At 42.5% G+C, this 14,497-nt stretch overlaps 1 protein-coding gene across 1 annotated transcript in view; it reads left to right on the forward strand.

Moving 5' to 3' along the window:
• LOC131256879 (uncharacterized) overlaps positions 1–9,300 on the forward strand; it is a 40,433-nt gene extending 31,133 nt beyond the window's left edge. The window contains exon 13 of the mRNA XM_058257959.1: positions 8,730–9,300. Coding sequence (XP_058113942.1) covers positions 8,730–8,756 — 27 coding nt within the window. The 3' untranslated portion in view covers positions 8,757–9,300. The remainder of the gene's footprint in view (positions 1–8,729) is intronic.
• The last annotated feature ends 5,197 nt before the right edge of the window (positions 9,301–14,497 follow it).

Consider the following 14,497-nt stretch of genomic DNA (forward strand, 5'->3'; position numbering starts at 1 on the left):
ATTACTGTGCCATTAGCGTCCTTACCTATTGCCGCAAGAATTCGTCTTATTTTTAGATCACGTGGCCTTGAGATATCTGAACTCTCAGAAGAAATTAAACCCTAGGTACGCCAAGTGGGTTTAATTTCTTCAAGGGTACACTTTTGTGCTTAAGCACAAGGCCGGTATAGAGAATAAGCCCGCCGACGCGTTGAGTCATTAAGTTGTGTTACTCAATTCCATGAGTGTCGAAGTCACGGGCCTCGCGCGTGTCAAAAAAGAGTATTCCGAGTGTTCAGATTTTGGAGTTGTGTACGCGTCGTTGTTAGAGAGTCCGTCAGGAGCTAGCAGTGAGTACTTGATTTTAGACGGCTACTTGTTTATGAGTGACTGCTTGTGCATACCGCACACCTTCCTCTGCGATTTTCTTGTCTGGGAGTTACATTCAGGAGGGGTTGCGGGTCATTTTGGTCGAGACAAGACTATTACCCTAGTGGAGGATAGGTTTCATTGGCCAAGCCTCAAGCGAGACATGGCCAAAATTATAGGGCAATGTCGTACTTGTCAACTGGCAAAGCAAAAGAAGTAAAATACAGGATTATACACACCGTTGCCAGTTCCATTCATCCCTTGGTAGGATATCAGTATGGACTTCATGCTTGGACTCCCCAAGACTCTTCGAAAACACGATTTCATATTTGTTGTCGTGGACCGTTTTTTTAAAATGACCCACTTCCTTCTTTGTTCTAAGACCTCTGACGCATCTCATGTTGCCAAGCTGTTCGTTAGTGAGATTATCAAACTGCATGGGTTACCAAAAACCATAGTGTCTGACCATGATGTGCGATTCATGAGTTACTTTTGGAAGACACTATGACACATGATGAATACTAGGCTCCAATTTTCTTTTGCCTACCACCCTCAGACCGATGGTCAGACTGAGGTGGTCAATAGGAGCTTAGGGAGTTTGCTCAGGTGTTTAGTGGGGGAGCACACCAAGACATGGGACACCGTACTACCTATAACCGAGTTTGCGTTCAATAGTTCTGTCAATAGGTCCACAGGTGTAAGTCCTTTTAAAGTCGTTACTGGTTATAAGCCTAGGAAGCCTATTGATCTTATCCCTATTTCATTGTCCCATAGGCCATCAGAGTCTGCAGAGTCTTCATTCATTGCATCAAGAAATCAGGCGAAAGATCACTACTAATAATGAACATTACAAATTTTCTGTAGATCAGCATAAACGTTTCAAGGAATTCAATGTAAGGGACTTTGTGATGGTCCGCATTTGGCCCGAGCGGTATCCTTAGGAGGCCGTTTGTAAATTACAAGCGCATAGCGCTGGACTCTTCAAAATTATAAAATGAAACGGTCTCAATGCGTATGTGGTAGATCTTCCACATTCCATGGGAATTAGTTCCACATTCAATTTGAAGGATGTAGTTACTTTTCAGGGGACCACTGATACTTTGTCCAGGCCTTTGCCCACCCATCCCGATTCCCCAGATTTGTCCCTTGATCCATGGCCTCTTCTCGACCTTTCTTCCCAGTCTCTACCTCTCGTACCTAATCTACTCACACCCATAGAGGAAATAGAGGATATGTTGGACCATCAGATAGTATCAACGTCGGACGGCGGGTTTTAGAAGTACCTGGTTCAGTGGAAGTCACGCACAGCTTTAGACATTACGTGGCTCATTAAGGAGGAGCTTCAGAGACTTGATCCTGACATCTTGGAGCAGTTCAGGAGTTTTGTTTCGTCAATGGCGAAATCTTCGCAGCCGGGGAAAGTTGATGGGGACATCATGCGCATATGCACGCCCCCCTACGCACGTATGCAAGGAGGAGGAAGACCCCACCATCAATCTGGATCGATGATGATGTCCAGGAAGGGCCTCTTAGTTAGAGGACTGCGCTTTGGTTCGTTGGAGTAGACTCGATAGCCATGTAAAGCCCACCATGGGTTCTCATGATCATGACCCACTAGTGTAATTAATCTTGTATTTTAGGTTTTGCTTATTATTGTTATTACAAGTGTCATGAACGGTTTAGATTAATTTGATTAGTCGTTATTTTTTATTACTTCATCGCCAAGTAATAGGTTGCGCACATGACGCGAGTTTTGGGGTATATGGTTTTATTATAAATAGGCACCCCTTGTAGTCTTTTCAATTCATCGAAGATTAATAAAAATTCCTGCGTTTTTCTACTCTGAGCTTCTGAGTTGTGGAAATCCAATTGGGTGTGAAACCCTCCCTTCATCAAAGGGCTGACTACCATGGTGCGAAGCCACATTTATCTCGATTCGCCTCCGATTCGCCCCCACCTTCTATCATCCACAAATCCCTTCTCCTACAACCATCTACGCCCCAAATCTCTTCTCTATTGCAGCAGTTTCTCTCTCTACAGCAGAATTTCAAAATCTGGCACTGCAGGAGGGCTGAAACTTCGGTGGAGCACCACGCACAGACCATACGTTGGATCGACTTGAAAATTGGAGGTTTTGGAGCCCACCCTTGGGCAACCAGACCCTAGAAGTCGGTTTTCGGGTTCGGGGCCCACACGCACGTGCGGCCAGGCCCCTACGCACGTGCGTCAGGTTTGGCCCGCCGTCTGCGCTCGTGAACTGTCGCCAGGTTCCGTTTCCTCCCTCTCATTTCTCTCTTGCTTATTTTCTGTAACCCTAACCCTAGATTGTATTGATCCCAATTTATTTACCCATTTTCCTAACCCTAGGGTTCCCTGGAATTGAAACCTGTGAATCCTTTGGACTGGGGACATATTTCTGTGCATGTGTGGATGAATATACCTCCCTTTGAGCATTGTTTGGTCCATAATTTTTTTTGAGATCCAGCACTAACATGTGTAGGCCCGGACCCGCATAGATTCCCCTTGCTTGTATGTTTGAGCTTTTGTATGGGATGTGGAATTTTTATGTGATTGTTTCTAAATTAGTATGATCTAAAGCCTGAGGTCTTGCATATCATATTTAATTTTCATGTCCTGCATCACTTTCCCAGTTAACATTTCAAATACCTAAGAATCCTCATTACTGCTACTAGATGTGGTATCCTTGGATTTTGTATGAACCGACTCACTAAAAAAAGCAATATCAGGCCTGGTGATGGTCAAATAGATGAGTTTGCTAATAGGTCCTCATTATATAGCAGAGTCTTCTAATAAATCTCCGTCAGCTTCAAGTTTGAGATTAGGGTCCATTAGTGTATCAATTGGTTTGGTACTCAGCACACCTGTCTCTTTCAACAAGTCACACGTATATTTTCTCTGACATAGATTTATTCAAACTTTCGATCTTTTCACTTCAATGCCCAGAAAATATCGAAAAAGACCATGGTCTTTGATATGAAACTGAGATTGAAGATACTTTTCAATACGCTAGTCACCACCAATCATTGTAATATTGTCCAAATATACAACAAGTATTATGTAGCTAATGGTAAAGTGCTTGGAAAAGACTAAATGATCTACTTTACTAATTTTTTAATCCAAATTATACAACCACATAGCTGAACTTCTCAAACTAAGCTCCTGGTGATTGCTTCATAATGCAGGGGCATTTTCACATCGGGCTCGAGTGGCGTCGCCTGTGGGATGCAGGGGCACACTCGGGGTGGGCGGGGCCCACGGGGGAGGTCTCGTGTTTGAGACTCCTCACCGGGAGTGATTAATGCACATGTCACACCGGACTCGAGTGGGGTAGCCAGTGGGATGCGGGGACACACTTGAGGTGGGCGGCCTGTGTGAGGCGGTACTTATGTGATTTGGGGTCCACAAGGTGGGTTCGGCCGAGGTCCTAACCCATGAGATGTGGGGCCTAAGCTATGAGATAAAGGGATTAATTCGCCATGCTCTAATAGTTCGAGCTTTCAGAGCAAGTGGTTAATTGTCCTGCATCAAATTGGTATCAAAGCGGGAGGTCTCCTGTTTGAGACTCCTCACCGGAGGTGATTAATATAGGGGCATTTTCACATCGAGCTCGAGTGGGGTCTCCTGTGGGATGCAAGGGCACACTCAGGGTGGGCGGGGCCCACATGGGAGGTCACGTGTTCGAGACTCCTCATCGGGGGTGAGTAATGCGCATTTCACACTGGGCTCGAGTGGGGTAGCGTGTGGGATGTGGGGACCCACTCGGAGTGGGTAGCCCGTGTGAGGCGGTATCTGTGTGATTTGGGGCCCATGAGGGGGGTTCAGCTGAGGTCCTAACCCATGAGATGTGGGGCCTGAGCCATGAGATACAGGGATTAATTCGCCATGCTCTAACAGTTCGAGCTTTTAGAGCAAGTGATTAATTGTCCTGCATCACTTCAACTCGACCTTTTCAACTTAAATACTTTAAACAACCCCCCTTGAGCAACATACCATGGAGAGGTTGCTCCATGTAGACTTCTTCGTGTAGGTCTCCATGCAGGAACGCGTTCTTTGCATTCAATTGAAAGATAGGCCAATCATGATTTGCAGCTAGTGATCTAACAGCTCGAATCGAATTAAGTTTAGCCATTGGTGAAAATGTATCTAGATAATCTACTCCATAAATCTGAGAATACCCCTTATGACCAACCTAGCTCTGCAACAATTAATTGACCCATTAGTCAAAACTGTACTGTTTACACTCATCTACACTTGACTGGAGTCTTACCTGAAGGAAGATCAGTCAACTTCCAAATATCATTGGAGTACTTGGTTTCCATCTCTTCATCCATAGCTCTTTTCTAATTTTCATTTGACAATGCCTCTTGGATTAACTTAAGAATGGATACAACAAACAAGAGGAAGTCGGATGACAATGCCTGTGAGATTGAGTTGTCGGATGACTTGTATATCTCGTTGACTTTTAAGATAGTGGATTTGTTCGAGCACCATGTGGAGGTGTTTGACGTGCAAGATTAAGTTATTATCAATATGGATAAACAACTCCGTAGAAAAGAAGAAGGAAGAAGTTGAACAAGTGTTCCACATGGGGACTACTGACACCCAATACTTGGTGAAATGGAAGAACAAACCCTATTCTGAATGCACGTGGATCACAAGTGACAAATTGAAAAGATTAGATTTGAACTTCCACTACTTGTATGAAATGTCCAACAAAGTCAAATTTTTTTCCAACATGGGGGAATGATGCTGGTCCACAACCCACCATAAGTGCTAGCATATGCTGATTTTGAACTGTTTGTTTATAGATTTGGGGCTAAATATCAAGAACTATAATTTACTATTTGTTGGAGATATGGGGGATGTGATTGATGATATGAGGGCTGATTTAAAGATTTGATTGACGATTTTGAAGATTATTTCCTAGATTTGCTTTTACCGGTATTCGGCTTTTACCATCTTAGGTAGATTAGATTGATTTGAAGTCAACTATTCAACTATGATTGATTTGAAATCAATCTCTTGGTTGAGGAGATAAAAGAGAGTGGTGTAGGAGGTAAGCATTTTCCTCTCTACTCAAATATTTTTGTGGGTGTACTCTTGTCGATTTCCTAGGTGTCCCGTAAATGTTACGATACGGCCCTAAAGGCTGATACGTATAGGTAACGGCCATGATCATTATGTGATACGGGACAATTGTTTTTTATTTTATTTTATTTTAATTTATTATTATTATTTTGGACTGTATCAGCTGTTATGGGGCATAATGACCGTTAGACCCCCATAACGGTCGAAAAATGGTCATTTTTTTTTTTCTATGTAAATTCATTTTTTCACTTTTCTCATTTCAAAAACTTTCTTAGATCATTCTACAACAGATTTTGACCACTTGTGCTATAATTTTAGGATTAAAACAATAAATTGAAGCGATTTGGGCGAATAGAAGCTCCGAGGGCCATTTTTTCAAAAAATCGAAAAAGTAGTATATATGCCTTTCTTCTTCTTCTTCTTCTTCTAATTTCTAATTCTAATGCTTGATTGTGATGTGTAAACATTAGAGGCACATAACCATGCTCATAAATTCACCACACGACCAAATACAACACTCTCATCAAAATAAAAAATGAATATAGATTTAGAATATTTACATTATTATGGATTTTCTAGGTATTTTTTCGGGAAAAAAAATCAACCGTTACAAGGGTCGTAACGGTCGTTACGCTCCTATATCAGTAACGATGGTGACCGTTACAACCACTGTTACCGATATGGAATACCTTGTCAATTTCTTTGTGATTCAGGTGTTGACATCTCCTTGACTCAATTACCAGGTTGCACCACATCATCCAGGGACATTAACAAATGAAGTTGTTTTTTCTACTTAGAAAATTGATTGGAAAGTATGGAGATAAGAGAGAATCCACACATGGTTTTCATAGGATCTAGAGAAAGCATACAATAGAATACCTTGGGAGATTACATTTTGGTGACAATGAGGATGGGTGTCCCAGGAGGATATACCAACGCTATTGAAGATGTGTGATGATCTTGTTTTGAGGGCACGATTAAAAGACTAGATGACTGGAATTGACTCTTTTGGTCCTTAGTTGAGTGGGGCTTGAATTGGCCCAAGCCACTTGAGTCGAGGATGATTTGGGAGTGGGGGGCGGGGATCAAATTGGATGGTCTCCAACCAAGTCCTAGTTGGCTCGAACAAGTCATATTAAACTCGTCTAGTCTTAGAACTATGTCCAAGGGTGAGAAAAGTTGTGGTGAGATCTGACGAGTTCCCAATAGCAATGGGTCTTCACTGGGGGCAACAATAAGATCTCACCTTCTTGCACTTGTTATAAATGAATTAAATGCTAGTATCCAAGATGATGTCCCTTGGTTATATGGTTTGCAGATGACATGTTGTTGGTCGATGAGACTAGATGGGCCAGATCGGATTGTCTCCACCCAAGTCCAAGTTGAGTTGGGCAAGTCATATAAAACTCATCCGAGACTCTTAGAACCATGTCCAAGGGTGAGAAAACCTGCGGTGAGATTTGATGAGTTCCTAGTAGCAATGGTTCTTCACTGGGGGCCGACATTATGCTAGTATCCAAGATGACATCCCTTGCTGTATGTTGTTTGTAGATGACATGGTGTTGGTCAACGAAACTGGATGGGCCAGATGCTAATATTGGAAATTTGAGGAAATGCTTTTGAGCCTAGAGGCTTAAAAATTAATAGATCCAATACGGAGTATATGAAATGCAACTTTAGTGAGGTCAGTTAGAGCCTACACTTTGGTTAAAATCACTGATCAAGAGATCCCTCAGTGCAGTGCACTGTGTTTCCTTGCCTTGGCTTTATGGTTCACAAGGATGGGGAGATTGATCAGGATGTTTCCAAAAGAATTGACCCTGGGTGTTTGTGATCACCATATGTCCATGAAACTTGAGATTTTATATATATATATATATATAAGAATGATTTGATTGGCTATGCTTTATGAGGTGTTTGGCAGTTAGAAAGCACAATGAGCAGAGAGCACTTGTTTTAGAGATGAGGATGTTGAGATGGATGTGCAGGAAAAGTAAGGAGGATGGAATCAAGAATGAGGTCATTGGAAGCAGCCTATGGGCAGCCCGAATAAAAGACAAAATGATGGAGAGTAGATTGAGATGGTTTGGTCATGTGCAACGAAGATAGCTCTAGCAAGGAGAGGAACATGGTTAGGGTTGAAGGGCCTGAAAAGAAGATGAGAGGAAGACTTAGGACTTGGCTTGAGGTGGTGAGAAAAGGCTATGATGAGGTGGATTATGACATGGGAATACAAACATCCAAACCTTTATGGGGACATTAACAATGTCCCCATAACCTTTAAGCGACACATGGACGGCCAATCATCATCTTGATTTGTCCCTTTGTTACATAGCACCATCGGCCATGGTGCACAAATCACAATGATGGATAATCCTAATCATCCGATCAATTGCATGAAAAATGGATAGTGAAAAAATAGGTCCAATTTCATGTTGAAGCGTCTATCAAGAGGCCCAACATGAATTGCTTATGATTCCAAAGACGTGCTTTGGATGTATGAAGCTTTGGTCTATGGCTTGTAAAAAATGGAAGGTTATCCAAAAGTTCCCCTACATTTAAAGAGTAGGAGATCATCACATTGGTGTGATTTTTTGCATCATGGCTTGCACCTAGCAGTATGGAATGAATGGACAGTCCAAATCAATGATGCTAACCATCCGATCCAGACTGTCCAATCATTACATATCATCATTGGTCCATGATACGAATTGCACCGATCCTATTATCTGTAACCCTTTGAATGTTGGTTACTTTATTATAACCATCCATTTTTTACAAGCCATAGATCATTACATACATAAAAGACCACTGACCGTGCGCCATGTAATGAATGGATAGCCAGGATTGGTGATTTCATTGAAAAGTCCCTACCTGCATGCCTGGTACCAACATGCCAACTGGCCACGTGATGTCAGGTCGGTGGCCAGTTGAAAATTTATCAAGCAATCGAATCTTTTCGTGAAATTGAAAAAAATCGCAAAGTCAACCCAAATAGCTGTATAAGGATCTGAAGAAAATGTCAATGGTCTGCTCAGGAGGACGAAGGCTGCATCTTCATTTTGTAGCTTGTGGAACTTTGATGAAGCCAGGCAATCTGAACCCTTGAAATTACGATGAAACTGTAGTACTCGACCCAAACGACAAAAAATTGTATATTTTCAGTATGCTATTTCTGTAAAAAATACATGCATACATAAATATAGACATGCAAACATAGATGTGTTGCGTCCATGCAGAGTACATATTAATTGAAATTCATTGCCGTGCAGGTTCCTTCAAGCTTGTTCGAGACTTGATTGTGATGGGGTTCTGTCCTCTACACATTACATTCAGTTGCAATTCATTTTTGGGCGTTCATCTCGGGCCGAACAATGCAACAGTGGGGCCATTCATTCATATGGTTTCGGTAATGAGAAGGGTGAGATTGTAATGCCCATAGGGTGGCTGTTGATTGAATAAAAAAGAAGCCATCCTCTGTAAATCTGTGACTCTCTCTCTCTCTCTCTCTCTCTCTCTCTCTAAATTTTGTTAGCGTTAGGCATTTCTAGGCTTTTATCTTGCACGTTTAAAGGAGCTTGTGTTCGTTGATGTGAGTCATCCAAATTGATGGGGCAACCATGAAAGGGCTACGGCTTAAAAAAGTTCCATTGATTAGGACAGCGGGGGCCTAGATATGGACGTTTGAAAAACTGGGGTAAGGTTTCACTTGCGTGAAGGTTCAATTGTGTTTTTTTTTTTTTGGATGGTTAGGATCGTTCGCCATCATCAGATGGCTATCATAATCTGATCAATGTTATCTTTCTTCTATGGCCTATCTGGGACAGGCTCCTCATCTTGAAATTTGAATGGTGATCTGCATTCATGCATGCTGACGTGTGTGGTATCCGAGTATCTATCTACATTGATACTCTGCTTGATTGTGGGTGGAAGTTCTCTCATTGAATAAGATTAAATGATTCTATGAGACGTCCATCCATGCGATGCGCCAGGTTGGGACCACAAATATGATGTCAGCATGTGGGCCATTCATTTGGTGGACCCTGGTAGCCTATAAAAAACTCTGGCCATCAGGTGATCGTATCGTTCACATCTAATTGAGCAATGGGCCATTGATGAAAAGAGAAATCTCTGTACCTGGCCTTGATCATGTGATAGTACAAGTTGAGATTTTTAGTCTATGAAGCAAGGTTTTTTTGAGGCTGGGACAGTCTGGTTTGGTCCTGAGTCGAGTCGTTACTCGAGTTGAGTCTGTGTTGACTCACTCACATATTTTCAATGCTTACTAACGGTGTTGAACTGGATCAGACTCGATAAAAACCGAGTCAACTCAGATGAGTAGTCAATCCATGCTATGTAATGAATCAGCAGGCTATGTACTGGTATTGGCTATGACTCAGCTGGCAATGGACGGTCCGCCCTAACTATGGGCACCGCTGTTTGTACGGTCACCGAACGGCTGGTGTGGCGTGGCGCCCTAGTCCCGGCACATCGAGCCTCTGTACCGTAATTACCACGTGTTCGAGTTGAGTGGGGTCCATCGGGAGCGTGTTTGTAGAATCCAAACCGTTCATCTGGTGAGCGAGGCGTTCACTGCACGTCCCAAGAATCATCATGGTCCAAAACTCGCGTGGGACACCACAACGATTTACAATCTATTGACGTGGGAACGTTCCCATCTGAGTTTTGGAATGGCCTCTGTTCTGGTATCTCTTCATCCTAGTGGGATGCACGTGATGACTGGGTTGGATAATGGATTACATACAACAATTTTCTATGGTCACATTTCCTAATACCTCTCATTGTTCCGTTTTGGTGTGGCCCACCTGAGTTATGGATCAGTCTGGATTTCAGGATATTCATATCAGTGGAGGGAGCGTATCTAATGGATATCGGTATCTTGAAAACGCTGGGTCCCACCACGAAGATCACCTGACACAAAAATCAGGCCGTTCATGCCGTTGAGATCAACGGACAAACCACGATCTGAATTAACGTACATGTGTGGCCAACTAGGGAGGAGAGGATGTGCCTGATTTTCGAGAAGGTTGATCATCATGGTGGGCCTGTAGTTTTAGCGGTACTGATTTCCTGCATGACTGTCATCTTGGAGGGAAAGATGGTATGGCACCAATACGGCAGTCAGTAGGTAATCCTCTACGGATTATATGCAAACACACTCCAAAATCGACATAAACAGCTTCAACAGTCTGCACAAGTGGGTCCCTTTGCATGAATATCCAGACCGTTCTTCTGATGGGCCTATCCATGGATCGATTGTGTCCCCAAAAATCTTTCAGTGGGAGAATCTTGCTGTTTGATCGATGACGTCCAAAATAGATGGTTACAGATTTTCTAGGCTCGGGAGCGTGGAGCATTGCTCATCTACATGCAAGCACACGTGGCAGCAAGGGTGATGTATGCGATGCCTGCTGCTTCTATAAGATGGGGCACGCAGTTTAGGTCTTCTTAGCCTACAATCAGTCCGCTTCATTTCGCAGGTGGGCCACAATGAATAGAACAAAGGAACGGCTAAAACAAGCTTTTGTAGCAATCCGTTTGTTTTGTCAACAGTGGCCCTCGTGAGTGAAGCGGCTTGACTGATAGATGTAATGGAAAAAGAAAAAGAAAGAAAAAGCAACGGCCCATATTCAAAGATGCAAATGTCGAAGATTGGATGTCTGTGATCTTCTAGCCTTTGAGATCTGTGGAGCATGATTTGTCCATAATGGGGCGCATCAGATCAACGTTTGGATCAGCAAACAATGGGACCCCTTGTAAAAGCTGACCGTTGGAGGGACGCAAATTTTCTTACAACAGTTGGTTATAGGGATCCCGTGCAACGAAAAAGTTCTATGACGCCAACCATGACTGTGCATGACATCCACTCCAATCATCGTTTATGCAAGCTCATGTTAGGATGGAAGCTCAAAAATAAGGCCCACCAAAAACTCAGATGGACCCACAACACTAAAAGGTGGGGATGGGGACACCACAGAAACAGTGATCGTTGAACGCCCACCATTAAAAGCTTAGTAGGGTTCACAGTAATGTTTATCTGCCATCCAACCTGTTGATAAGGTCACACAGACCAGGATGAAGGGAAAACAAAAATATCAGCTTTATCCAAAACAAAGTTTTTAATGGTCAATCAGCACTGTTTCCAGTGGTGTGGTTCACCTGAGATTTGGATCTGCTACATTTTTGGGTCCATGCACTAAAATGAGCTGGCAAAACGGGTGGACGGCTTGGATATCAACAAATACATCGAGGTGGGTCCCACGGTCAGTACCTGAATGAACTCGGTCATGTCCCGACCTCGCTGATTCCGCGCCCGTCTATGTCCCATACAAGAAAGATGATCCGACAATCGTAACCGTTCAGTCAAAATAACTGTTAAAGAAAAAGAAAGAAAAAAAGATAAAGCAATATGGGCATCAAAATCAGAGCCGTTCAACTCACCTGTAGATGGCCTAACACTGTATTGTTTGGTAACCAAACCCTTTGGTTTTGAGTCTTTTCAGATTTATACCGTCCACGTTAGCTTCGCTTATCTCACACGCGGGTACAGCCAGCTAATGTACACGCCACACCTCTGCCAACGTGGCACGCTTGTATGAGATCGAACCCCTTTTCCAATAATCAAGTCGGTCCACTTGTCAGGTTGACTATAGTTAATAAATATATACGGCTGAAAAAATTTGGCTGATGTTTTTTTTACCTGTCCAACTTCTGATAAAACCGTGGCCCACCTTATGAATGGACCAGGTTTATCTTCACATATGAACATTTACACAGTCAAACCCACATGATGGACGGCTTGGATATTTTACCTGGACACCACGCTGGGAAACCTGATGGCATGTGCATGAGCTACCCTGTACACGCGTGTGAACTTAGAAAAGCTTCTCTACACGTATATCACTTGTAGTTTTATACGCAAACAATCTCCTACTCTACCTTCCCTGTTTTAGACGATCGACTCTCGTGTTAGTTTCGCAAAACTTAAATAATGGTGGAGATTCTTCAACCGTACACGTGGCACAATTTTACTGCGATCCAGACTGTCCAAATCGCTACCCAACGGTGGATGGAGCGTAACTTTAAAACTTACATTAGTCAGATAATATTATCTAGATTTTTTTTTTTTCTGTCAAATTTAGACAGGCTATTATTGTATTCTTCACCATCCATCCGATAGCCATAATTTGGATGGTTAGGATTATCCGATCAGCATGATTTTATACATATGCTTCATCTACAATTGGACCCACAATTGGGATGGTCAGGATGGCTGTAAATCAGCACCACATGTGAAGAGAATAACTCACAACCGTTTAGTAAATTGTGCAAATCTAGCATTGGAGTTTGCCCAGTTTCGGAAGTGAGAAAATAGAAATGATTAGGTAGCACTGGTCGTACCGTAAGCTAACCGTAGAGCGTGCTGACCTTGGTGGTGTGTTCACGTGGCAAAGTTGCATTGGTCCTACCCTGACGTATGTCTTATATCTACACCGTCCATCCAACTTTTAAAATCATTGCACCCACCGTTGAAACTTTCTCACGGCCATCGCAAAATGAATGGATGGTGTAAGAAGGAAGCGGATTAGCTGGTGTACCACACACCACCAATGTACTTGATGTGTTGACGTCATTAAGTTATGTGGGCCTCACTATGATGTGTGAGTTATATTCAAACCGTCCGTGCTTGAGCTGACGAATAAGACAGGTCCAAAAATCAAATGGACGACACTGTAAAAACGCAGTGGGCCATATAAATGTTTTAATGGTGAGAATCATTGGATGAACAGTTTTGATATGATAAATATACCATTGTAACGCCATGTAACTTTGATCTCCCTTAAACTGTTCGTACAACTTAGAGCTCAAGGAGCGTCTGGTCTTCCCACGACCCATGCCGTTTAAATACAGTCGCGGATTCTTCCCACGACCCATGCCGTTTAAATACAGTCGCGGATTAGATACTGACAAGGTCAGTATCCGAATGGCTGCTGAAGTGATGGGCCCACCATGATGCATGTGTTATATCCATACTGTCCATTCATTTGGAGAGATCCTTTTATGTTATGATAAAAATAATGAGATGGATCTAAAGTTCAAGTGAACCCCACCATAAAAAACAGCAGGGAGAGTAACATTCACCATTCAAAACTTCTTAGGGGGCATGGAAGTTTCTAACGAAGCTTATTTTTTTATTTTTACTTCATCTATCTCTATGTTAATTTATGAATAGGTTGGATATAAAAGATACATCATGGTGGGCCCTATAAATGTTTCAACGGCGAGTGTGACTTGAGTGTGACTGATCCCATAATTTTCCATGGTGGGTCCACTTGAACTTTGGATCAATATCATTCTCTTTCTAATGCCATAAAAAAATCTCTACAAATAGTTGGGTGGTATGCACACATCGCATGCATCACGGTGGATCAACAAAGCTTAGTGACGTCACTTTCGTAGCAATTTGGCTAATGACCTTGTCAGTATCTAGTCTACGCCTATAACACAGTCTACGGAACTTTGCCATGTCAACACACCACCCAAGTCCGCGGTGCTTAACACACCACGCCATCCACGCCCTTCCTCCAATGTGCTCCAATGTGTTACATGCGCAAAAGAGATAAATTAGGTAGATTGTAATTGTAGGGCTTAATGTAATATATGTGTTTTATATATACTCCCCTCATCCATTTAAAAATGTAGTAGATCAAAATTTCCCGATCAAAATCTCACAAACCAAGCCGTGGAAAGTAAAGTTGATTGAACGCTCATCATTAAAAACTTTAAAAAAAAATGCAATTTAGGGATCTGTGTAACTCAAAGCTTCGTGGGCCCCACCCTATGTCCTCATCACTGCACCAAAATTGCTAATTTGAAACTGTTATGTTTTTGGTATAGCCTATGCTAGCCTCTCCGTCCAATAGTTTTGGTAGCTCTTGTTAAGAAGATTACCCAAAATGAAGAATATCCAAAACGTTAATGGTCCACACCACAATAAATAATAAGAATTTCACGTGTA

This window comes from Magnolia sinica, chromosome 9 (assembly GCF_029962835.1).
Source record: "Magnolia sinica isolate HGM2019 chromosome 9, MsV1, whole genome shotgun sequence".
In the NCBI taxonomy this organism is placed as follows: Eukaryota; Viridiplantae; Streptophyta; class Magnoliopsida; order Magnoliales; family Magnoliaceae; genus Magnolia; species Magnolia sinica.